This window comes from Eptatretus burgeri, chromosome 3 (genome assembly GCF_056783735.1).
Source record: "Eptatretus burgeri isolate ZD-2024b chromosome 3, Ebu_testis_v1, whole genome shotgun sequence".
NCBI classification, from domain to species: domain Eukaryota; kingdom Metazoa; phylum Chordata; class Myxini; order Myxiniformes; family Myxinidae; genus Eptatretus; species Eptatretus burgeri.
In genome coordinates, this window is record NC_140963.1 from 79,425,651 (window position 1) to 79,450,379 (window position 24,729).

Genomic DNA, 24,729 nt, shown 5'->3' on the forward strand with positions numbered 1-24,729 from the left:
TCGTTCCTGTTGTTTGTATCCTTTATGACGTCCCTAAAAACAGTAAGTTTCCTGTTTAGAATGATTTTCAATTTTGTTTTTACTGCCAGACAGGAAGACAGAGTAAAAATATTATCTTACTCTGTACATGCATGATTGGGATAAGTTCCATACAATTTGGCAAATTCAGAGCTAAAGTACTGCTAAACTGCAGGTTTGTGTTCTGATTCATATTCAATATTAGGGTTATCATACGTCCTGTTTTTCCCGGATATGTCCTCCTTTTCGGTCTCCGTCCTCCTGAAATCTCCGTCCAGCCGGGTTTTTTAAATATCAAAAAATGTCTGGGATTTTGCCGTTATTTTTGCTTTTGCATTTTCAAAGGGATACATTTTAAGATTTGGGATACCTTTTTGTATCTTATTTGAATAGCAAAACCATTTTTGAACATTTTCTTCCAGTGATCAAATGTGGTTATGTAATATTTGGACTAGGACAGTTTGGTACAAGTCTGTACTACTCCTTCAAGATGTAATAGACATGTTCGAACATCGACAGACAGACAGACAGACAGACAGACAGACAGACAGACAGAGAGAGAGAGACAGACAGAGACAGAGACAGAGACAGAGACAGAGACAGAGACAGAGACCAGAGACCAGAGAGTCTAGTGGCATGCTAAGTCTGTGATTCAGTGTCTTTTCTGAGTCCATACTGTTCACACTTGTTTGATTTTCTGCAAGAGCTGGCGTCCAAAATGCCAAAACTAAAGTGCAAATTCTCCGCAGAAATAGATATAATCCCGCGTTTTTGAAGTGGTCGAGAAGAATGGGAAGCCGAGTGCTTGATATGTAGAGCTGATACGTATGTCTCTGTGGCAAATAAAGGTACTATTGATTTACAATCTCGTGTGGACTCGGACAAGCACAACGTTTCCAGTAATAATTCAGTATTTCAAATGGCAGAACCGCGTTTTGCAGTCAAAATTAATCGAGGTCCGGAACACACTGAATGAGACTGCCGATACGACTGCTCAATACGAAAAGTAAACTCTTGAAATGATTGTCCTCTTTTTCAGTGTCCCTCACCGAAGTGTCCTTTTTTTCAGTGTTCCTCACCGAAGTGTCCTTTTTTCAGTGTCCCTCACCGAAGTGTCTTCTTTTTTGAAAGTTCAAATATGGTAACTCTATCAAATATATAACATTCAATTGAAATTATGTAGTTCCTCGATCATAAACTGATGTCTGTAGACATACAAAGTTAACCAATCGCTTAACTCCACTTTGCGCTTCACACGTGGGGTAATAGTCCTGCTAAGTAACTTCTAATAATATTCTGGATAACTATAGTAACATGCAGCAACTAGAGGGGGAGCACTCGGTAGAGTGAAAAACCTCCGCCGCCAATACTTATGGGTCACTTAAGTGAACCTGATATCCTATTCATTGTAGGTCAAAACGGATCAGACTCTACTGAACCACGATTGAATAAACTAAACTAGATCGACGCGCATGTAGAAATGCCCAAAAAAAAAATCGAAAATTTTTTGAAAAAAAAGGTGCAAAATTTGTTTGTTTTTTCTCTAAACAAATTTTTTTTGGGGGGGGTGGAAATCACTTAAAACATGTAGAAATGCAAAAAAAGAAAAATTCAAATATTTTTCAAATAAAATGAATTTTTTTTGAAAAAAAGTTGCAAAATTTTCTTTTTTTTCTCGAACAAATATTTTTTTTGGTTGGAAATCACTTAAAACATGTAGAAATGCAAAAACAAAAATTCAAATATTATTTCAAAATGGCCGCCATAGCGGCCATATTGGACTTTGGACGAAGTCCAAAATCTAATGGCATGATCCTTGGACCATACCTAATCCCCCCCACCAAGTTTTGTCGAAATCCGTCCAGGAGTTTTTCCGTAATACTGTTCACAAACAAACAAACAAACAGACGGGTGAAAACAGTCACCTCCATCCATCTTCGATGGCGGAGGTTAATAATCCAGCAAACCAACTTGTGATAATATTCCAGATAACCAATAAAATGCAGCAAACATCAAGCTGACCAACACCTAATAATACTCCAGCTAACTTAATCAACAAGTAATAATATTGTGTGTGTGTGTGTGCGCATGTGCGTGTGTGTGTGTGTGTGTGTGTGTGTGTGTGTGTGTGTGTGTGTGTCTGTGTGTCTGTGTGTCTGTGTGTCGTTATGTCTGGCTTTCTTCTTGGGACTACGGTGCAATAACTGGTTTTTATTTTGATTATAGTAAATACCTTGTAATCTGGCTCATCAATGTGTATATATTGTAACTCATCCCATGCAGCAGCAATAATCCAGGTAACCAACTTGTATTAATATTCCAGATAACTTATAATATGCAGCAAACATCGAGCTGACCAACACCTAATCATATTCCAGTTAACTTGTAATAAATACCGAGTAATCTGTCTCATCAATGTCTATATATTCTAACTCATACCATGCAGCAGCGATAATCCAGCTAACTTACCAACGTCGAATGATATTCTGACTAACTTGTAACATGCAGCAATAATCTGCTAATTAACCAATGTCCCACAATATTCTGATTAACCAACATACGGCAATATTCTAGCTATCCCACATATAGCAATAACCCAGCTAACCATTGTGTATAAATGGCCTGATAACATTCATAACAGATTAGTATAACCCTCATGAAGTAATATTGTGGATAACACTTGGCTAACCAACACACAGAAATCACCTCATGGGTAACAACATACAGCAATATCAGGCTGGTCATGCAATGACCAACACTGTTCCAACTAGCCAGTCCAGAGCAATCGTCTGGCTAACGCTCACACAACAATATTACTCACATTTTATCACATTCCATAGCGTAACTAGACGGGCACTCGGTAGAGTGCATACCTCCGCCATGCAATGCCTGATCCAAGAGAACATATCAGGCCCAATACATTTTTGAGATATCCTACCCTCTCACTCAATGGTAAAGAATCACTTTCAAAATTCTAGTATTCGGATCTGGATCCGAATCTTAACCAAAATCGAATCGGTTCATCCCTGTCGCAGATCGAACCTGTCCACCAAATTTCATCCAAATCCATCAACAACTTTCTGAGATATCCTGCACACAAACAAACAAACAAACAAACAAATGAAATTGCTCGTTGAGCAAGGAATTGCCGGAATAACTTTGTCATATCTCCATGATGTCTGACAAAACAAAAACCTGGACATTAATTTGGTTCTTATAAGTCGATATTGCTACTGTTTAATGAGTTATAGCAGTTAGTTTGGTAATGATCATAACTTGGAAGTCAATCGGACTTGAAATGGCGTTTTTATCGCAATTTGAAAGTTTTGACCCGACCCCCCTGACATTCGACCCCCGACCGCTAAGAAGGGTGTTGGTGTGACACCCCAATGAGACATATGGTTGGAAGATGCATATTTTGGATTTGGTTTGACGTCGATACGACCATTTTAGCGGACGTTATTGTGAAAATAAGAATTTCGGTTTTTCGGTGACCTTGACCTTGACCTTTGACCTATATTCACCAAAAACGACAAGTGTCTAAGTTTGACCATGGCCGACGTCTGTACCCAGTTTGGTCATGATCGCTGAAACGGTGTGGCTGCTGCAGGGTAAACAAACACACAAACAAACAGACAGACAGACAGACACAGAATGACACACACAACCTACCAACATAATTGCCGAAATCCGAAGAATTCCGGCAATTAACAAACAGACAGAGAGACAGGGATGAAAACATAACCTCCTTCACCTTCGGTGGAGGAGGTAATAATAGTCCAGTTCCACAACATGGCAACTCGTAGCAATAATTCCTCTAATCAACGTGGCATCACATAGCAATAGCTCTGCTAATCAACACAGAAACTTGTTGCAATAGTCCAGCTAACGTCGATAGTTATACGGAGTAACAACCGGCTAACTAACATGTATAAAAACCAACCTGCAGGACGTGTAACACTCGATGGACAAAATGGGAATTGCATTTCATTTGCAGCTCAACCATCAGAAGATCAATATGTTGCTGACATACATTTGTCCACAAATATGCATGTACATGAATACCAATGGCTTAACCTCACGTTTCGCTTTGAGTGCGCAGGCTGACAACTCTTATTGGACCAAAAAGTGAGGTTTAATTTGTACAAGGTGTACAACTGAGCAGTGACATGACATTATGATCCTCTTATTTGGATGCACCAAATACTGTAGGTGTTTGGGACAAAGGAGTCCGAAAAGTACAAAGAGCACAAGGATAAAAATAAATAAATAAACTTTAATCAACTAACAATCAGCTTACGATGAATTGTCTCGTCTCAAACACCACGTTAGTCCTTCCAGTATAAGCACAAATCGAATAAACGCACTTACAGTCATTACACATGGTTCGTAAATATGTTGTAAGAAAACAATAATAATAATAATAATAATAATAATAATAATAATAATAATAATAATAATAAATAATAATAATAATAATACCATTGTATGATCTCATCAGGCTGGTAAGGGTGGCCGAGAGGTCAGCATGCTCACCTCGAAGCTGTCTATACTGGGTTCGAATCTCGGCCCGACTATAAACCGTTTCACAGGCAGGGAAATCCATCATTGTGTGTGTCGTCCATCATCGCCAATTTCCAAATTCCTGTCGTAACCACTGCTAAGAAGACAAGAGCAAACCACCCAACATAACCCAATAAAACCTTTCCCAAGAAAGTGCTTCGGCAGCAACAACGCTCTGAAACGCACAGTAACTATGACATCATAATTAGAATGATCTCATCTGGAAAGCGCACACGGACCTATTTGGAGACAACGTTGCATTTTCGTGTTTTGCGCTGTCACGACGAACACGTGTGTCGTAATGTGCTTACACTCAGAGCTGACGGTGTTTACCCCAAGAGTTCACCTTGCTTACCCCCCCCCCCCCCGAGTGCTGGCGTGCATACATTGAGAGTTCATCGTGTTTACCCTGAGAGCTTACCGTATTCACATGGAGATCTCGCTGTGCTTACAATGACAGCTGACTGCACTTACATGGAGATCTCACTGTGCTTACCCTGAGAGTTCTCTATGCTTACCCTGAGAGCTCACTGTATTCACATGGAGATCTCGCTGTGCTTACAATGACAGCTGACTGCACTTACATGGAGATCTCACTGTGCTTACCCTGAGAGTTCTCTATGCTTACCCTGAGAGCTCACTGTATTCACATGGAGATCTCGCTGTGCTTGCAATGACAACTGACTGCACTTGCATGATCTCACTGTGCTTACCCTGAGTTATCTGTGTTTATATGGAGATCTCATCATGCTTACCCTGAGAGCTTACTGCATTCACATGGAGATCTCACTGTGCTTACCCTGAGTTATCTGTGTTTATATGGAGATCTCATCATGCTTACCCTGAGAGCTCACCATACTTATGCTGAGAGGATACTGCATTTACATGGAGATCTCATCATGCTTACCCTGAGAGCTCACCATACTTATGCTGACAGCATACTGGATTTACATGGAGGTCTCACCGTGCTTACTCTGAGAGCTCACCATACTTATCCTGAGAGCTCACCATACTTATGCTCACAGCATACTGCATTTACATGGAGATCTCACCGTGCTTACTCTGAGAGCTCACTAAGCTTATGCTGAGAGTTCACCGTGGTTACATGGAAATCTAAGCAGGCTTACCATGATAGCTTACGCACTTACACTGAACTCACCAGACTTACCCAGAAATATTAAGGTGCTTACATTGAGAGCCGAGCTCATCGTACCTGAGAGCTCGCCGTGATGACTGTGTTCACATTACGCACAGACAACATGAACATGAAACACATTTACATGATTGGACTTCATGAACGTCACCAAACCGGCTTCATAAAATGTTCTTTGTTCACTTTCATCATCGCTAGTTAACTTAGTTATTTGTAACTTCGGGTTGGTTAATATTTGTTAAAATGTTAACACAACAAATGTGTTTTTCTTGAATATATGGAAAACGTCCAGATATGATGTCGCACAAATAGTTTGAATTCAACCATTGATGGTAGTTGTGAGTGTAAGCACAGTCCAGGAGAATAATCACAACACTGATTCACAAGCTTTATAAACAATGTAATTATTACACGGCACGAGCACAGCACGCTTTAAACACGGCACGAGCACGGAACGAGCTCGATACACTTTAAACACAGCAAAAGCACGGCGCGCTTTAAACACAGCACGAGCATGGCACGCTTTAAACACGGCACGAGCACGGTGCGAGCACGGTGCACTTTAAACATGGCACGAGCACGGTGCGAGAACGGTGCACTTTAAACATGGCACGAGCACGGTGCGAGCACGGTGCACTTTAAACATGGCACGAGCACGGTGCGAGCACGGTGCACTTTAAACATGGCACGAGCAAGGTGCAAGCACGGCGCACTTTAAACACGGCACGAGTATGGTGCGAGCATGGCGCACTTTAAACACGGCACGAGCACGGCGCACTTTAAACATGGCACGAGCACGGCGCGAGTATGGTGCGAGCATGGCGCACTTTAAACACAGCACGAGCACGGTGCACTTTAAACATGGCACGAGCACGGTGCAAGCACGGCACACTTTAAACACGGCACGAGTATGGTGCGAGCATGGCGCACTTTAAACACGGCACGAGCACGGTGCACTTTAAACACAGCACGAGCACGGTGCGAGCACGGTGCACTTTAAACATGGCACGAGCACGGTGCAAGCACGGCGCACTTTAAACACGGCACAAGTATGGTGCGAGCATGGCGCACTTTAAACACGGCACGAGCACGGTGCACTTTAAACATGGCACGAGCACGGCGCGAGTATGGTGCGAGCATGGCGCACTTTAAACACAGCACGAGCACGGTGCGAGCACGGTGCACTTTAAACATGGCACGAGCACGGTGCAAGCACGGCGCACTTTAAACACGGCACGAGTATGGTGCGAGCATGGCGCACTTTAAACACGGCACGAGCATGGTGCACTTTAAACATGGCACGAGCACGGCGCGAGTATGGTGCGAGCATGGCGCACTTTAAACACAGCACGAGCACGGTGCACTTTAAACACGGCACGAGCACGGTGCACTTTAAACACGACACGAGCACGGTGCGAGCACGGTGCACTTTAAACATGGCACGAGCACGGTGCAAGCACGGCGCACCTTAAACACGGCACGAGTATGGTGCGAGCATGGCGCACTTTAAACATGGCACGAGCACGGTGCGAGCACGGTGCACTTTAAACATGGCACGAGCACGGCGAGAGTATGGTGCGAGCATGGCGCACTTTAAACACAGCACGAGCACGGTGCGAGCACGGTGCACTTTAAACATGGCACGAGCACGGTGCAAGCACGGCGCACTTTAAACACGGCACGAGTATGGTGCGAGCATGGCGCACTTTAAACACGGCACGAGCACGGTACACTTTAAACATGGCACGAGCACGGCGCGAGTATGGTGCGAGCATGGCGCACTTTAAACACAGCACGAGCACGGTGCGAGCACGGTGCACTTTAAACATGGCACGAGCAGGGTGCAAGCACGGCGCACTTTAAACACGGCACGAGTATGGTGCGAGCATGGCGCACTTTAAACACGGCACGAGCATGGTGCACTTTAAACATGGCACGAGCACGGCGCGAGTATGGTGCGAGCATGGCGCACTTTAAACACAGCACGAGCACGGTGCACTTTAAACACGGCACGAGCACGGTGCACTTTAAACATGGCACGAGCACGGTGCAAGCACGGCGCACTTTAAACACGGCACGAGTATGGTGCGAGCATGGCGCACTTTAAACACGGCACGAGCATGGTGCACTTTAAACATGGCACGAGCACGGCGCGAGTATGGTGCGAGCATGGTGCACTTTAAACACGGCACGAGCACGGTGCACTTTAAACACGGCACGAGCACGGTGCGAGCACGGTGCACTTTAAACATGGCACGAGCACGGTGCAAGCACGGCGCACTTTAAACACGGCACGAGCGTGGTGCGAGCACGGTGCACTTTAAACACAGCACGAGCACGGTGCAAGCATGGTGCACTTTGAACACGGCACGAGCACGGTGCAAGCACGGCGCACTTTAAACACGGCACGAGTATGGTGCGAGCATGGCGCACTTTAAACATGGCACGAGCACGGTGCGAGCACGGTGCACTTTAAACATGGCACGAGCACGGCGAGAGTATGGTGCGAGCATGGCGCACTTTAAACACAGCACGAGCATGGTGCAAGCATGGCGCACTTTAAACACGGCACGAGCACGGTGCAAGCACGGCGCACTTTAAACACGGCACGAGTATGGTGCGAGCATGGCGCACTTTAAACACAGCACGAGCACGGTGCGAGCACGGTGCACTTTAAACACGGCACGAGTATGGTGCGAGCATGGTGCGAGCATGGCGCACTTTAAACACAGCACGAGCACGGTGCGAGCACGGTGCACTTTAAACATGGCACGAGCATGGTGCAAGCACGGCGCACTTTAAACACGGCACGAGTATGGTGCGAGCATGGTGCGAGCACGGCGCACTTTAAACACGGCACGAGCACGGTGCGAGCATGGCGCACTTTAAACACGGCACGAGCACGGCGCGAGTATGGTGCGAGCATGGCGCACTTTAAACACAGCACGAGCACGGTGCGAGCACGGTGCACTTTAAACATGGCACGAGTATGGTGCGAGCATGGCGCACTTTAAACACGGCACGAGCACGGTGCGAGCACGGTGCACTTTAAACACGGCACGAGTATGGTGCGAGCATGGCGCACTTTAAACACGGCACGAGCACGGTGCGAGCACGGTGCACTTTAAACACGGCACGAGTATGGTGCGAGCATGGCGCACTTTAAACACGGCATGAGTATGGCGCGAGTATGGCGCACTTTAAACACAGCACGAGCACGGTGCGAGCACGGTGCACTTTAAACATGGCACGAGCACGGTGCAAGCACGGCGCACTTTAAACACGGCACGAGTATGGTGCGAGCATGGCGCACTTTAAACACGGCACGAGCACGGTGCACTTTAAACATGGCACGAGCACGGCGCGAGTATGGTGCGAGCATGGCGCACTTTAAACACAGCACGAGCACGGTGCGAGCACGGTGCACTTTAAACATGGCACGAGCACGGTGCAAGCACGGCGCACTTTAAACACGGCACGAGCACGGTGCACTTTAAACATGGCACGAGCACGGCGCGAGTATGGTGCGAGCATGGCGCACTTTAAACACAGCACGAGCACGGTGCACTTTAAACACAGCACGAGCACGGTGCACTTTAAACACAGCACGAGCACGGTGCAATCACGGCGCACTTTAAACACGGCACGAGTATGGTGCGAGCATGGCGCACTTTAAACACGGCACGAGCACGGTGCAAGCACGGCGCACTTTAAACACGGCACGAGTATGGTGTGAGCACGGCGCACTTTAAACATGGCACGAGCACGGTGCGAGCGCGGTGCACTTTAAACACGGCACGAGCACGGTGCACTTTAAACATGGCACGAGCACGGCGCGAGTATGGTGCGAGCATGGCGCACTTTAAACACAGCACGAGCACGGTGCGAGCACGGTGCACTTTAAACATGGCACGAGCACGGTGCAAGCACGGCGCACTTTAAACACGGCACGAGCACGGTGCACTTTAAACATGGCACGAGCACGGCGCGAGTATGGTGCGAGCATGGCGCACTTTAAACACAGCACGAGCACGGTGCACTTTAAACACAGCACGAGCACGGTGCACTTTAAACACAGCACGAGCACGGTGCGAGCACGGTGCACTTTAAACACGGCACGAGCACGGTGTGAGCACGGTGCACTTTAAACACGGCACGAGCACGGTGCAATCACGGCGCACTTTAAACACGGCACGAGTATGGTGCGAGCATGGCGCACTTTAAACATGGCACGAGCACGGCGAGAGTATGGTGCGAGCATGGCGCACTTTAAACACAGCACGAGCACGGTGCAAGCATGGCGCACTTTAAACACGGCACGAGCACGGTGCATTTTCAACATGGCACGAGCACGGTGCAAGCACGGCGCACTTTAAACACGGCACGAGTATGGTGCGAGCATGGTGCGAGCATGGCGCACTTTAAACACAGCACGAGCACGGTGCGAGCACGGTGCACTTTAAACATGGCACGAGCATGGTGCAAGCACGGCGCACTTTAAACACGGCACGAGTATGGTGCGAGTATGGTGCGAGCATGGTGCGAGCATGGCGCACTTTAAACACAGCACGAGCACGGTGCGAGCACGGTGCACTTTAAACACGGCACGAGCACGGTGCGAGCATGGCGCACTTTAAACACGGCACGAGCACGGTGCGAGCACGGTGCACTTTAAACACGGCACGAGTATGGTGCGAGCATGGCGCACTTTAAACACGGCACGAGTATGGCGCGAGTATGGTGCGAGCATGACGCACTTTAAACACGGCACGAGCACGGTGCGAGCACGGTGCACTTTAAACACGGCACGAGTATGGCGCGAGCATGACGCACTTTAAACACGGCACGAGCACGGTGCGAGTATGGTGCGAGCATGGCGCACTTTAAACACAGCACGAGCACGGTGCACTCTCAGCACGGCTCTCTCGCACGGCGCTAATCTGTGCTGCCATGCAGCACGGTGAGCTCTGAGCACGGCACTCTCAGCACAGTGCTTTCTGATCAGGACGACCGTTTCAGCACCTTAATGCCGGGACAAAGTGTATGGTAAATGGTTAATCATAAATTCGTGCCTCCGCACCAGCCCATGCACGCACAGCCTCTGGGTCTGCAATATCCCAAAGGACGCCGCTCATGGAAGGAGTCGCAGGAAAATGATTTGGGGAGAGGGAGAGGAAGAGGAAGAGGGAGAGGGAGAGGGAGAGGGAGAGGGAGAGGGAGAGGGAGAGGGAGAGGAGAGGGAGAGGGAGAGGGAGAGGGAGAGGGAGAGGGAGAGGGAGAGGGAGAGGGAGAGGGAGAGGGAGGGGAAGGGGAAGGGGAAGGGGAAGGGGAAGACTGGAGAGGAAAGGATTTCGGCATCTCGGTTCCACGGAGCACGTGACCGCTCGAGCCCAATGGGTGTGCGGAGACGCCGGTAAAAAGCGCGGCGCGACGCGTCATCCTTCGGTTGTGTTACATCTTAGTGTATAAGATCTGAACTTTTTTTCTGAGTGTGCGGCAGTTCGGCTGCCGCCAAAACCGTGGGAACTGTCGGCCATGTTTGTGTACGACGGTTCTTGTTTGCCCGACGACTTCGGCAAAGGAGCGCCGCGTCCCGTGGAGGGACTCGGGGTCGCGAACCTGGCGGCGAGTCCGGCTCCAAGTCGTCATTTGCATTCGACTCTTGGGGGCGCGGCTGCACCCCCGTTCTCGTCACCCGAAGTTGCGGTCCAGAGCACGACCGATGGCCTAAAGCAATGTCCTCCGTGCTCAGGAATGCAAGGACCCTCTGCCTTGACTGCGCTGCAGGGCTACGGGTACCCGTTCGGGAGCGGCTACTACGGCTGCCGAGTATCGCCAGTGCAGCAAGGTGCGTTGAAGACGTGTGCAGGGTCGGGTCCCGGTTTTGCCAACTACGCGCTGGATAAGTACATGCAGGACGTGTCCGGCTACGGTGCCCCCGAAGAATACACCGCCAGGTCAAAAGAGTTCGCATTTTACCCGACGCATGGCGCCGCATACCAGCCGGTACCTGCGGGATATCTGGATGTTCCAGTAATGACGCACGGAGGGGCGATCGCCGCTTCACACTCAGACGCGCGGCACGACCCGTATCAGCCTTGGTCCATCGGCGGTGGGTGGAACGGGCAGGTCTGCTGTGTCAAGGAGCAAGCGCACCTTTGGAAGGGAACGTTACCCGGTATGATCCTGTGTCTGGCGGTTCTCGGGACTCGCCAACATCAAAGCGCTCCCGAGGCCGAATGCCCAACCCGTGTTTTTTCCGTCGCCCTGCCAAACGTTACCCAGCGGTACAGTTACGCACGGCATATACTGCAATTATCGGTGTATGTTGTGTCGAACAACATAGACCGTTCATTTATCATCATCAAACATCCAGAAACTGTTAGAAACCCTTTGGTTAATGTCATGTCAGAAACTACAACTACGAAATCGTATAATGTATGCCGACAGCTGTCATCAACGTTTCGGCAAATATAAACCATCAAACTCATATAAACCGTACAGCAAATATAAACCGTACAGCTAATATAAACCGTACAGCTAATATAAACCATACTGCAGCTAATATAAACCATCAAACTCATATAAACCATGGAGCTAATATAAACCGTACAGCAAATATAAACCGTACAGCTAATATAAACCGTACAGCTAATATAAACCATACTGCAGCTAATATAAACCATCAAACTCATATAAACCATGGAGCTAATATAAACCGTACAGCAAATATAAACCGTACAGCTAATATAAACCGTACAGCTAATATAAACCATACTGCAGCTAATATAAACCATCAAACTCATATAAACCATGGAGCTAATATAAACCGTACAGCAAATATAAACCGTACAGCTAATATAAACCATGCTGCAGCTAATATAAACCATCAAACTCATATAAACCATAGAGCTAATATAAACCGTACAGCTAATAATAAACTGTACAGCTAATATAAACCGTACAGTAGTATAAGCCATACAACTAATAATAAGCTGTACAGCTAATATAAACCATACAGTAGTATAAGCCATACAGCTAATAATAAACTGTACAGTAGTATAAGCCATACAGCTAATAAAAACCATACAGTAGTATAAGCCATACAGCTAATAATAAGCCGTACAGCTAATATAAACAATACAGTAGTATAAGCCATACAGCTAATAATAAACTGTACAGTAGCACAATTTATACAGCTAATATAAACCGTACAGTAGTATAAGCCATACAGCTAATAATAAACTGTACAGCTAATATAAACCATACAGTCGTATAAGTCATACAGCTGATAATATAAACCGTACAGTAGTATAAGCCATAAGCTAATAATAAACTGTACAGCTAATATAAACTATACAGTAGTATGTCATACAGCTAATAATAAACCATACAGATAATATAAACCGGACAGTAGTAAAAGCCATACAGCTAATAATAAACTGTACAGCTAATATAAACCATACAGTAGTATAAGTCATACAGCTAATAATAAACCGTACAGTAGTATAAGCCATACAGCTAATAATAAACTGTACAGCTAATATAAACCGTACAGTAGTATAAGCCATACAGATAATAATAAACTGTACAGCTGATATAAACCATACAGTAGTACAAGTGATACAGCTCATAATATACCGCACAGCTAATATAAACCGGACAGTAGTAGAAGCCATACAGCAAATAATAAACTGTACAGTCGTATAAGCCATTCAGCTCATAATAAACTGTACAATAGTATAAGCCATTCAGCTAATAATAAACTGTGCAGCTAATATAAACCGTCCAGTAATATAAGCCGTACAACTAATATAAACTGTACAGATAATATAAACCATACAGTAGTATAAGCCATACAGCTAATAAACTGTACAGCTAATAAGCCGAACAGCTGATAATAAGCCGCACAGCTAATATAAACCGTACAGTGGTATAAGCCATACAGCTAATATAAACCGTACAGTGGTATAAGCCATACAGCTAATGATAATCAATCCAGCTAATAATAAACCGTGTAGCTGATAATAAACCGTACAGCTGATAATAAACCGTACAGCTGATAATAAACCGTGTAGCTGATAATAAACCGTGTAGCTGATAATAAACCGTGTAGCTGATAATAAACCGTGTAGCTGATAATAAACCGTGTAGCTGATAATAAACCGTAGAGCTGATAATAAACCGTACAGCTAATAATAAACCGTACACCTGATAATAAACCGTGTAGCTGGTAATAAACCATACAGCTAATATAAACCGTACAATAATATAAGCCATACAGCAAACATAAACCGTCCAGTAATATAAGCCGTACAACTAATACAAACCGTACATATAATATAAACCGTCCAGTAACATAAGCCATACAGCTAATATAAACCATCCAGTAACATAAGCCATACAGCTAATATAAACCGTACAGATAATATAAACCATCCAGTAACATAAGCCATACAGCTAATATAAACTGTCCAGTAATATAAACCGTACAGATAATATAAACCGTTCAGTAGTATCAGCCACACAGCTAATAATAAAACGTACAGTGGTATAAGCCATACAGCTAATATAAACCGTACAGTGGTATAAGCTATACAGCTAATGATAATCAATCCAGCTAATATAAACCGTACAGCTGATAATAAACCGTGTAGCTGATAATAAACCGTACAGCTAATAATAAACCGTGTAGCTGATAATAAACCATACAGCTAATAATAAACCATGTAGCTAATAATAAACTGTTCAGCTAATCATAAACCGTGTCACTGATAATAAACCGTACAGCTGATAATAAACCATACAACTAATAAACAGCACAGCTAATATAAACCGTACAATAATATAAGCCATACAGCAAACATATACCGTCCAGTAATATAAGCCGTACAACTAATATAAACCGTCCAGATAATATAAACCGTTCAGTAACATAAGCCATTACAGCTAATATAAACCGTACAGATAATATAAACCGTCCAGTAATATAAGCCATACAGCTAATATAAACCGTCCAGATAATATAAACCGTCCAGTAACATAAACCATACAGCTAATATAAACCGTCCAGTAATATAAGCCATACAGCTAATATAAACCGTCCAGATAATATAAACCGTACAGATAATATAAACTGTACAGATAATATAAACCGTCCAGTAATATAAGCCATACAGCTAATATAAACCGTACAGATAATATAAACCGTACAATAATATAAGCCATACAGCAAACATAAACCGTCCAGTAATATAAGCCGTACAACTAATATAAACCGTCCAGATAATATAAACCGTTCAGTAACATGAGCCATTACAGCTAATATAAACCGTACAGATAATATAAACCGTCCAGTAATATAAGCCATACAGCTAATATAAACCGTCCAGATAATATAAACCGTACAGATAATATAAACCGTCCAGTAATATAAGCCATACAGCTAATATAAACCGTACAGATAATATAAACCGTCCAGTAATATAAGCCATACAGCTATTATAAACCGTCCAGATAATATAAACCGCACAGTGAATATAAACCGTCCAGTAATATAAGCCATCCAGCTATTATAAACCGTCCAGATAATATAAACCGTACAGATAATATAAGCCATCCAGCCAATAACATAAACCGTTCACCTTCTATCATAAACATAACAGTAATATAAACCATACATCTATCACAAATATGGCTACCTTAAACCGTACAGCAACTGTAATAATTTTTCAGCTAATATAAACTGTTCGGCTAATATAAGCCATACAGCTATGAACATAAAGGGTATAGATAGGTACTCTCGTAAACCGAATGGCTGCTATCGTCAACTGTACAGTTACTGTAATATATTGTTTGGCTAATATAAATCATTTGGCTAATATAAACCATACAGCGACTATCATAAACTTGAGAGCTTGCGTAAAAAAAAAAAACCTTTTAGCAAATATAGCCATACAGTTACGAAAATAAACGGTACAGCTACTATCACAAACTGTACTGCTGTAATAGACCGAATAAATGCAGGAATGAACTGTTTAGCTAATACAAACCATATGGCAAATATAAATCATACAGCGACAAACATTAATGGTGCAGTCACTGTCATAAACCGTACAGGTACTATCATAAATCAGCTGATGTAAACTATAAGGCTAATATAAACCATACAGTTATAAACCTAAATGGTACAACTACAATCATAAACCATATGGATACTATCATAAACCGTAGGGCTACTGCAATAAATTGTCTGGCTAATATCATAAACAGTAGGGCTATGGTCATAAACCATACAGCTGCAATCGTAAACCATACAACTAGAATAAATCGTACAGCTAACAATAAAACATACAGCTACGATCGTAAACTATACAGGTACTATCATAAACCATACGGTTGATGTAAACTATATGGCTCATATAAACCATACAGTTACAAACAAACCATATCATAAACCGTACAGCTACTGTAATAAACCATCTGGCTAATATCATAAACTGTATGACTACTGTCATAAACCATACAGCTGCACCATAAACCGTACAACTATAATAACTTGCATGGCTAATAATAAAATGTACATCTATGTCAATTGAACAATAACGATAATGACCTCTATGACTATTATCATTTATATATAATATAACCGTATATTATATTATAAATTGTACGGACACTAGCATGTAGCGGTATATAATATTATAAACTGCACACCTCTCACTGTTAACTTTACATATTATTATGAAGTAAAACCATACATTTGACAATATTATTACAATCCCCAGCTTGACGCCATGGAAATCAAGTCCTTCAAAATCATTGGAATCTCCCGTGATGAAGCTGATTTTGCCATCACAACATGGGCCTATCACTGTAATATCACCTACTGTATATTATAGAATATAAGAGCCGTCGCTTCGCTGACGGAAATACCAATCTTTGCTGTGATGGCTAATCAATAGAGCAAGAAGAAAAAGGATTCCTGGGAGTGTGGGGATAACCAGTGTCGCGAGTTGGCGTTTGCAGTTTCGCCATGTGTGCCCATGTACCCCTTAAAAATAAAATAATTATATATATATATATATATGTTTTCGTCACAAACCTTCACGGGAGTTCCCTGAATCCACCGTAGTTGGATTTATCGAAATCCATTAATCCATTCTCAAGTTATAACACAACAAACAAACAGACAGACAGACACAGTTCCTTTTATTATAGAGACTAACAGATACCCGTCTATGACGGGTATGGGGGACAGGTCGGATTACAATACTCGGTTACGGTAGTTTCTTTGGATGTTTTGTGCCGCATTCAACAGCTCAATTCATATTGGTGGCGTGTGGGTGCCCTCGGTAGCGTTTGAGACCGGTCGCTTTAGATTGTTGGCCTTGACACATAGTGCTGGATGAGTAACACGAACGATTTGACGTATTCATCGTTTCTATATTACCTCCATCAACAGATTAACAACATGGCAGGATAAAAGTCGTAAATGCTGAGTTGAACAAACGTCCCTAACTCATGGACTAAGTTAAGTAAAGCACGTCGGCCAGGACCCGGCTGTCGGTTTGCTGCCGAACACTGTCGATTGTAACGTCATCGATTCCCTTTTGAAAATTCTATCTATATTTGATTTTTTGAATCCGCTATCACCTGCGTAAATACATGGAACACATAATGTGAAGATTTCGGAAGTATGAACAGAATATGTTCGGGGAAAAGTGTGTTAGAAGTTCCAGGCTTACACCTATTATATTATGATTAGAAACCCCAGCTTGACACCATGGAAATCAAGTCCTTCAAAATCATTGGAATCTCCTGTGATGAAGTTGACTTTGCCATCACAACATGAGCCCATGACTTCATCATCACAACAGGTCAGTGGTCTTTATCTTCCACAAGTTCCACCACATCCTTTCTGGTCTTGCATACTCTGCTCTTTGTGTGTTTCCCCCCCCCCCACCAGGTTTCTACAGGGCACATGTGGTTCACCATCAACCCCTTTCTGGTGACACTCCCAAAATCCAGAATCATTGCTCATCTCCACTCATTCGTTCCTTTTTTATCTTCACCTGTGGCACCAACCTCCAGATTCTCTTCCATCTCATTCTTCCCTCTAGGCCTTCAAGGTCGCTGTTTACTATCATTTCAGGTCATCCCCTATCCACAACCATGATCTTTTCGACCCTGCACAAGCACACCTCTTTCCAAGTTTCCAGTCTTTCCACTTCTATGACGGAGTTTGCGGTTGAATCCACAATGTTCACCCCCTGTATCCTCTGATTTCTCTCATTACTCCACATGTTTCTAATTCCTCCAGGTATTCCACTATTTTGTCCCTCTACCCTGCCTGTTTGTGTGTCCCTCACCTCCCCCTTCTTTCGACTGGTCTTTATGTTCCGTTACGCCCTAGTCTGTTCTGTGTTCCAGCTCATCCACGAGTCTAGATTATATACATAACAAAAAAAAACAAAAACCGTGCAGCTACCAGCCTGTAACCACAAGGAACATTATAAACCGTACAGCTATTAACCTGAACTGGATATAACATTGTAAACCGTACAGGTATTTTCAAAAACCGTATACACCTCCAATCATTAACTGCGTGCAGTTATTATCATAAAGCATATACAGATACAGATGCTATATTTACCTCCGCCACCGAAGGTGAAGGAGGTTATGTTTTCACCCCTCTCTGTCTGTCTCTTTGTTTGTCTGTATGCAGGATATCTCAAAAAGTTATGGACGTATCCAGATTAAATTTGGTGGACAGGTTGGATGTGTGACACGGACAAACTGATTTGATTTTGGTGAAGACCGGATCCAGATCCGACTACTAGAATTTTTAAAGTGATTCACCATTGAGAGATAGGGCAAAATGATATATAGCACAATATCTCAAAAAGTTGTTGACAGATTTGAATGAAACTTGGTGGACAGGTAAGGTGTGTGACCATGACAAATTGAGTCAATTTTGGTGAAGGTCCGAATCCAGATCTGGATAAGAGAATTATTTATTTATTTTAAGTGATTCTTCACTATTGAGAGATCGGGCCAAAATATAAATATAGCGTGATTTTTCAAAAATGTATTGGGCCCGATATGTTCTTGTGGATCAGGCATTACGTGGCAGAGGTATGTGCTCCACCGAGTGCCCTTCTGTTTTGTTTGTTTGTTTGTCTGTGCACAGGATATCTCAAAAAGTTGTGAATGGATTCGGTTGAATTTTGTGGACATAACAGGTTGGGTGTGTGACAAGGACAAACTGATTTGATTTTGGTGAAGATCCGGATCCGACTACTCAAATTTTTTAAGTGATTCTTCACCATTGGTAGATGTGACCAAAAACGATATGTAGTACGATATCTCAAAAAGTTGTGGACAGATTTGGATGAAACTTAGTGGACATGTTGGGTGTGAGAAGGAAGAATTGATTCAATTTTGATGAAGATCTGGATCCGGTTCTGATAATTTTAAGTGCTTCTTCACCATTGAGAGATAGGGCTAAACCGATATATAGTACGATATCTCAAAAAGTTGTGAACGATTCGGATGAAACTTGTTGGACAGGTTGGGTGTGTGACTACGACAAATTGGTTCGATTTTGGTCAAGATCCGAATTCGGATCTGACTACTCGAATTTTTAAAGTGATTCTTCATCATTGAGAGATAGGGCTAAACCGATATATAGTACGATATCTCAAAAAGTTGTGGACGATTCGGATGAAACTTGTTGGACAGGTTGGGTGTGTGACTACGACAAATTGGTTCGATTTTGGTCAAGATCCGAATTCGGATCTGACTACTCAAATTTTTAAAGTGATTCTTCATCATTGAGAGATAGGGCCAAAAACGATAGATAGCACGATATCTCAAAAATGTATTGGGCCAGATATGTTCTCGTGGATCAGGCATTACGGGGCAGAGGGATGCGCTCTACTGAGTGCCCTTCTTGTTCACAGTGTGATTTATACCGATGTACATCGAGCAACTATATCGCCATACTGTACCAGGTACACCATGCGTGTATCGCCATACACTGTATATTTGAGGTTTTAAACTAGGGCATATTGTTCCGTCTGTCATTCAATGTGCAGTAGCCATGACAATGTGCAGTTCCAGTCATGAGCGATGTTGTTACGTCATTCTGCATGTTGTTGCATCAAATGGTGAATGGCACCGAACATGAACACGTAGTACCAAACGGTATTTTAAATACCTGTACAGCCGTTTTGCTAGCACGTGCTGCTCCTTCATGGTAAAACAAGACCCGCTCGTTCATAGTCGTTGGAAGCACGTACCAAGTAGGTATATGTAAGCATGTACCAATTGTTCCCCGCATGAAGTCGTTATCCCATCTTCCTTTTTAACAACATGAACTGGATTCTAATACAACAGAAGATTCGAAGCTTGTAACAGGAAAGATAACAATTGCTATTGTTTTATTTTTGGGTTGTTCTTTTTTATACAGAGTTAGCCTTGTGGAAGAGCTACAACACATAACGGATCAGGATTCAGGCCACAACAGAACAAAGGGAAGAGCAGAAAGAGAAGGGAGCGAATACTAACAGCAGGGCCAAGGGACAAAGTAGACGGAAACAGACAAACAAGGGATGAGAATGCAGAGGGGAATTGAGGAAGGATGTCACAATATCCATGTATTTGTGATGCTCAGGATTTAGGCTGATAATTTAAATTTGAACATTTATCTGGAAAGGATGAAGGCTGTCACTTACTCGAGATAACTTGACGGTATTATAAGGACCTACATTGCGTAGGGGCTTTACATAAAATACACGACGCTTTGGGGGTGGGGAACGTTTCCCGGAGTGTCACTGGGCGGGGGAGGAGGATGTCAGAGCCACCGTCACGTGACACAATCTTCATCTTCATGAGCGCAGCCATCTTGGATTTCCCTTCACCATGGCAAGACATGCATGTCAATGTAGAATGGCCTTGCTTTAGTTTGAATTCGTCCAAAGATTGCAGAGGTGCTGTTTAAACCATTCATTCGAAGCTACGAGAGTGCATTTCGGAAAAGGAGGAAGCAGGAAGTTCAACGAAGAGTTTGTAAAATTTGGAGGGAGCTGATCCAGGGCAACACCATCTCATTATCAGTCGACAGAACTGTCAGATGCCACCGATAAAAACGTGCACAATTGAAGCTGAACAAAGTTTATCAAAATTAAGGTGACATTGCTTTAGGGTGAGGGTTAGGCAAAGCATCACGAAAGGGAGTGGGCTGGCGGGGAGGGGGTGTGGGGGGGGGGGGGGGTTCAAATAAATAAGCATCGAGGGGGTGGGGTGAAAAAACTGGCATAAAATATGTATTTTTGTATTTTTTGTGCATCCCTACATTGGGGTACACGAAATACAGTACATAGGTGTGCACATGAATGACAAGTATGTACATTTGCACACAAGCTACAGCACATAGGTGTGTACATGGGGCACATGATGTGCAGTACATAGGTGTAAAGACGAGTTCCACTGTATATGGGTGCATACGATCAAGGTACAGCATATAGCTGTATTAACGATGTACAGTGAGTGTACTGTACATAGATGTGGAGAAAAGCAGAGGTACAGAGGTGTGCACACTAGGTACAGTGCACAGATGTGCACATGAAGTTCAATAAGTACAAAGGTGTGCACAGATGTGCACATGAAGTTCAATAAGTACAAAGGTGTGCACACAAGGTACAGTGTGTCAGTGTACACGAGGTGCAGTACACAAATGTGTACATGAAGTGCAGTAACTACAAAGGTGTGCACACGAGGTACAGTACATAGGTTGGTAGCATACATGACTGATGAGGTACAGTACAAAGGTGTGCACACACACGACGTACAGTGCGTGTCAGAGTATACAGATCGAAGTAGTACAGTACATAGGTTTGTATCAGACACGAGGTACAGTACAAAGGTGTGCACACACGACGTACAGTGTGTGTCAGAGTGTACACGATCGAAGTAGTACAGTACAAAGGTTTGTATCAGACATGAGGTACAGTACAAAGGTGTGCACACATGGCGTACAGTGCGTGTCAGAGTGTACACGAGGGAGTACAGTACATAGGTTTGTATCAGACACGAGGTACAGTACAAAGGTGTGCACACATGGCGTACAGTGCGTGTCAAAGTGTACACGAGGGAGTACAGTACATAGGTTTGTATCAGACATGAGGTACAGTACAAAGGTGTGCACACACGAGGTACAGTGCGTGTCAGAGTGTACACGAGGGAGTACAGCACATAGGTTTGTATCAGACACGAGGTACAGTACAAAGGTGTGCACACACGAGGTACAGTGCGTGTCAGAGTGTACACGAGGGAGTACAGCACATAGGTTTGTATCAGACACGAGGTACAGTACAAACGTGTGCACACACGAGGTATAGTGCTTGTCAGAGTGTACACGAGGGAGTACAGCACATAGGTTTGTATCAGACACGAGGTACAGTACAAAGGTGTGCACACATGGCGTACAGTGCGTGTCAGAGTGTACACGAGGGAGTACAGTACATAGGTTTGTATCAGACACGAGGTACAGTACAAAGGTGTGCACACACGAGGTACAGTGCGTGTCAGAGTGTACACGAGGGAGTACAGCACATAGGTTTGTATCAGACACGAGGTACAGTACAAAGGTGTGCACACACGAGGTACAGTGCGTGTCAGAGTGTACACGAGGGAGTACAGCACATAGGTTTGTATCAGACACGAGGTACAGTACAAAGGTGTGCACACACGAGGTACAGTGCGTGTCAGAGTGTACACGAGGGAGTACAGCACATAGGTTTGTATCAGACACGAGGTACAGTACAAACGTGTGCCCACACGACGTACAGTGCGTGTCAGAGTGTACACGAGGGAGTACAGCACATAGGTTTGTATCAGACACGAGGTACAGTACAAACGTGTGCACACACGAGGTACAGTGCGTGTCAGAGTGTACACGAGGGAGTACAGCACATAGGTTTGTATCAGACACGAGGTACATGTCACCACAGCAAAATGACGCGATTTCCTCAGTTCTGCATTTTATTGGCATTTTCGGATGTTTTATGCATATAATGTTGTAAAAATGTACAATCGGTGATTAATCGTTTGTTTTAAGTCGACACAAGTGAAATATACGAGTTTAGTTGAGCAGCGTACACCAAATGTACGATTCGTATATTATATAATTATTATACAAACTAATCAACACGAGCTGTAATTAGTCTTTTTTACGCTTTTCTTCTCTCCTCCAAGTCGTTGTTTACGATTTCCCGGGTCTTATCGCTTTTTATGTTTGATGTCTTTTTCCGACAAATGTTTTAATTTCAGTAAAGACCAACGAGACTCGAGGTCAATAAGTCCGTGGCCCAGCGATGAGTAGAAATTGTTTTCTTGCAGAAAAGGATTTATCTTTTTTGGAAAAGGAGTTTTCTTTCGTGCTAATTCTGCGTCGACGTCGTCTTTGAGGCCACTGACTTAATGATCAGGCCCGGGATATGGAAATAGTGATTTAAGATAGCGCATCGAATGAAGCCGAGATGTAGAGAAGGCGTTTAAATCTATTGGCCCACCGTGGCCTATCCAAAGGCTCCATAAGTGATAATAACGACCTCGAATATTATATGTGAAGGAATTCCATCCCGGGGGAAGACCCCGCTTGTGAGCTGTGAATAACGAAATGAACGAACGAACGTTCACTCATTCTCATTCACACTCTCGCGCCGCGCTCTCTTCCCGCACAGACGGAGCACATCACGGAGACCTCGGCGTGTTCCGCCGCGGACGCAAAAAGCGCGTGCCCTACACGAAGGCACAACTCAAGGAGCTGGAAAAGGAATACGCGACACACAAGTTCATCACCAAGGACAAGCGACGAAACATCTCGGCGAACACTGGTCTGAGTGAACGTCAGGTCACCATCTGGTTCCAGAACCGTCGAGTGAAGGAGAAAAAGATTGTGTCCAAGTTAAAGTGCAGCACACACGCTTAGCACGAGGAGGACTGGCCGCTGGAGTATTGTAAGTGCAATGTTGCGAGGAAGACGTCGTGGAGGTACATGCAGAGGCCGCATATATGATTCTCCACGACGTGTGTGCGTGGATATGTTTTATATACGAGCCGTTTGTACGTGCCGTGTCATAAGGGCAGCAGGGTGCGTGTGCTGCGTGAATATTCGTCGAATCGATATGATCTCAGCTCGTTTTATTCCGATCTTTCCCTGTTTGTTTCATAAATCTGTAAATGTAAAAGGAATTATTATTTTTTTGTAAATTGTAAAACTTATTGCCCAAGTGTTTATGATAAATTTATTGTAGCAAAATGCAATACGTAGTTAAATATGGTATATACTGCGTGTATATGTGTGTATGTACATATATATATATATATATATATATATATATATATATATATATATATATATATAAAATACACAGTATCGGGATGATAATATAACTTTTAAACCAAACCATTATATTGTGATTGATGTGAAGGATTTATCCTTTGTCCTGAATGAAATATTTTGTGATACAGTCATGTATGTGCCCATGAAACCGTCGGAATGTGAGTGAAGTCGAAGAGGAACTGAAATAAACACGTTCCCTCGAGTATGGAAAGAGATGCTGGATATGTGCGATGCCTCATGTCAATACCGTGGGAAAATGCACCACATCTTGAGTTTCCGCACCGTGGATTCACCATGGCAATGTTCACTGCTTGGACCATGTGTGCTTGGAATAGGAGAACCTGCGGTTTACAATTACTGTTCAGCACAGAAGGGAAGAAGGAGAAAAAGCGATTTCATATATAACTATATCGATATATATATAACTATATCGATATATATATAACTATATCGATATATATATAACTATATCGATATATATATATATATATATATATATATGTGTGTTTATTTCCGTAAAGTTGTATCCGACTTCTGGTTCTGGTAACATTTATGATCAGATTTCTCCAAACGTCACTTTCCTGCT

The 24,729-nt window shown here is 43.7% G+C and overlaps 1 protein-coding gene and 1 long non-coding RNA gene across 3 annotated transcripts in view; one reads left to right on the forward strand and one right to left on the reverse strand.

Annotated features, from left to right (window-relative positions):
* Positions 1-24,729, reverse strand: part of LOC147030275 (uncharacterized) — a 156,416-nt gene that overhangs the window by 7,008 nt on the left and 124,679 nt on the right. The gene's annotated exons all lie outside the window — the stretch shown is intronic.
* Positions 11,154-24,515, forward strand: LOC147030276 (homeobox protein Hox-A13-like). Its single transcript, XM_085874168.1, has 2 exons — positions 11,154-11,912; positions 23,482-24,515. Exons 1-2 carry the CDS (start codon positions 11,270-11,272, stop codon positions 23,727-23,729), a joined length of 891 nt encoding a protein of 296 aa, XP_085730294.1. The 5' UTR covers positions 11,154-11,269; the 3' UTR covers positions 23,730-24,515.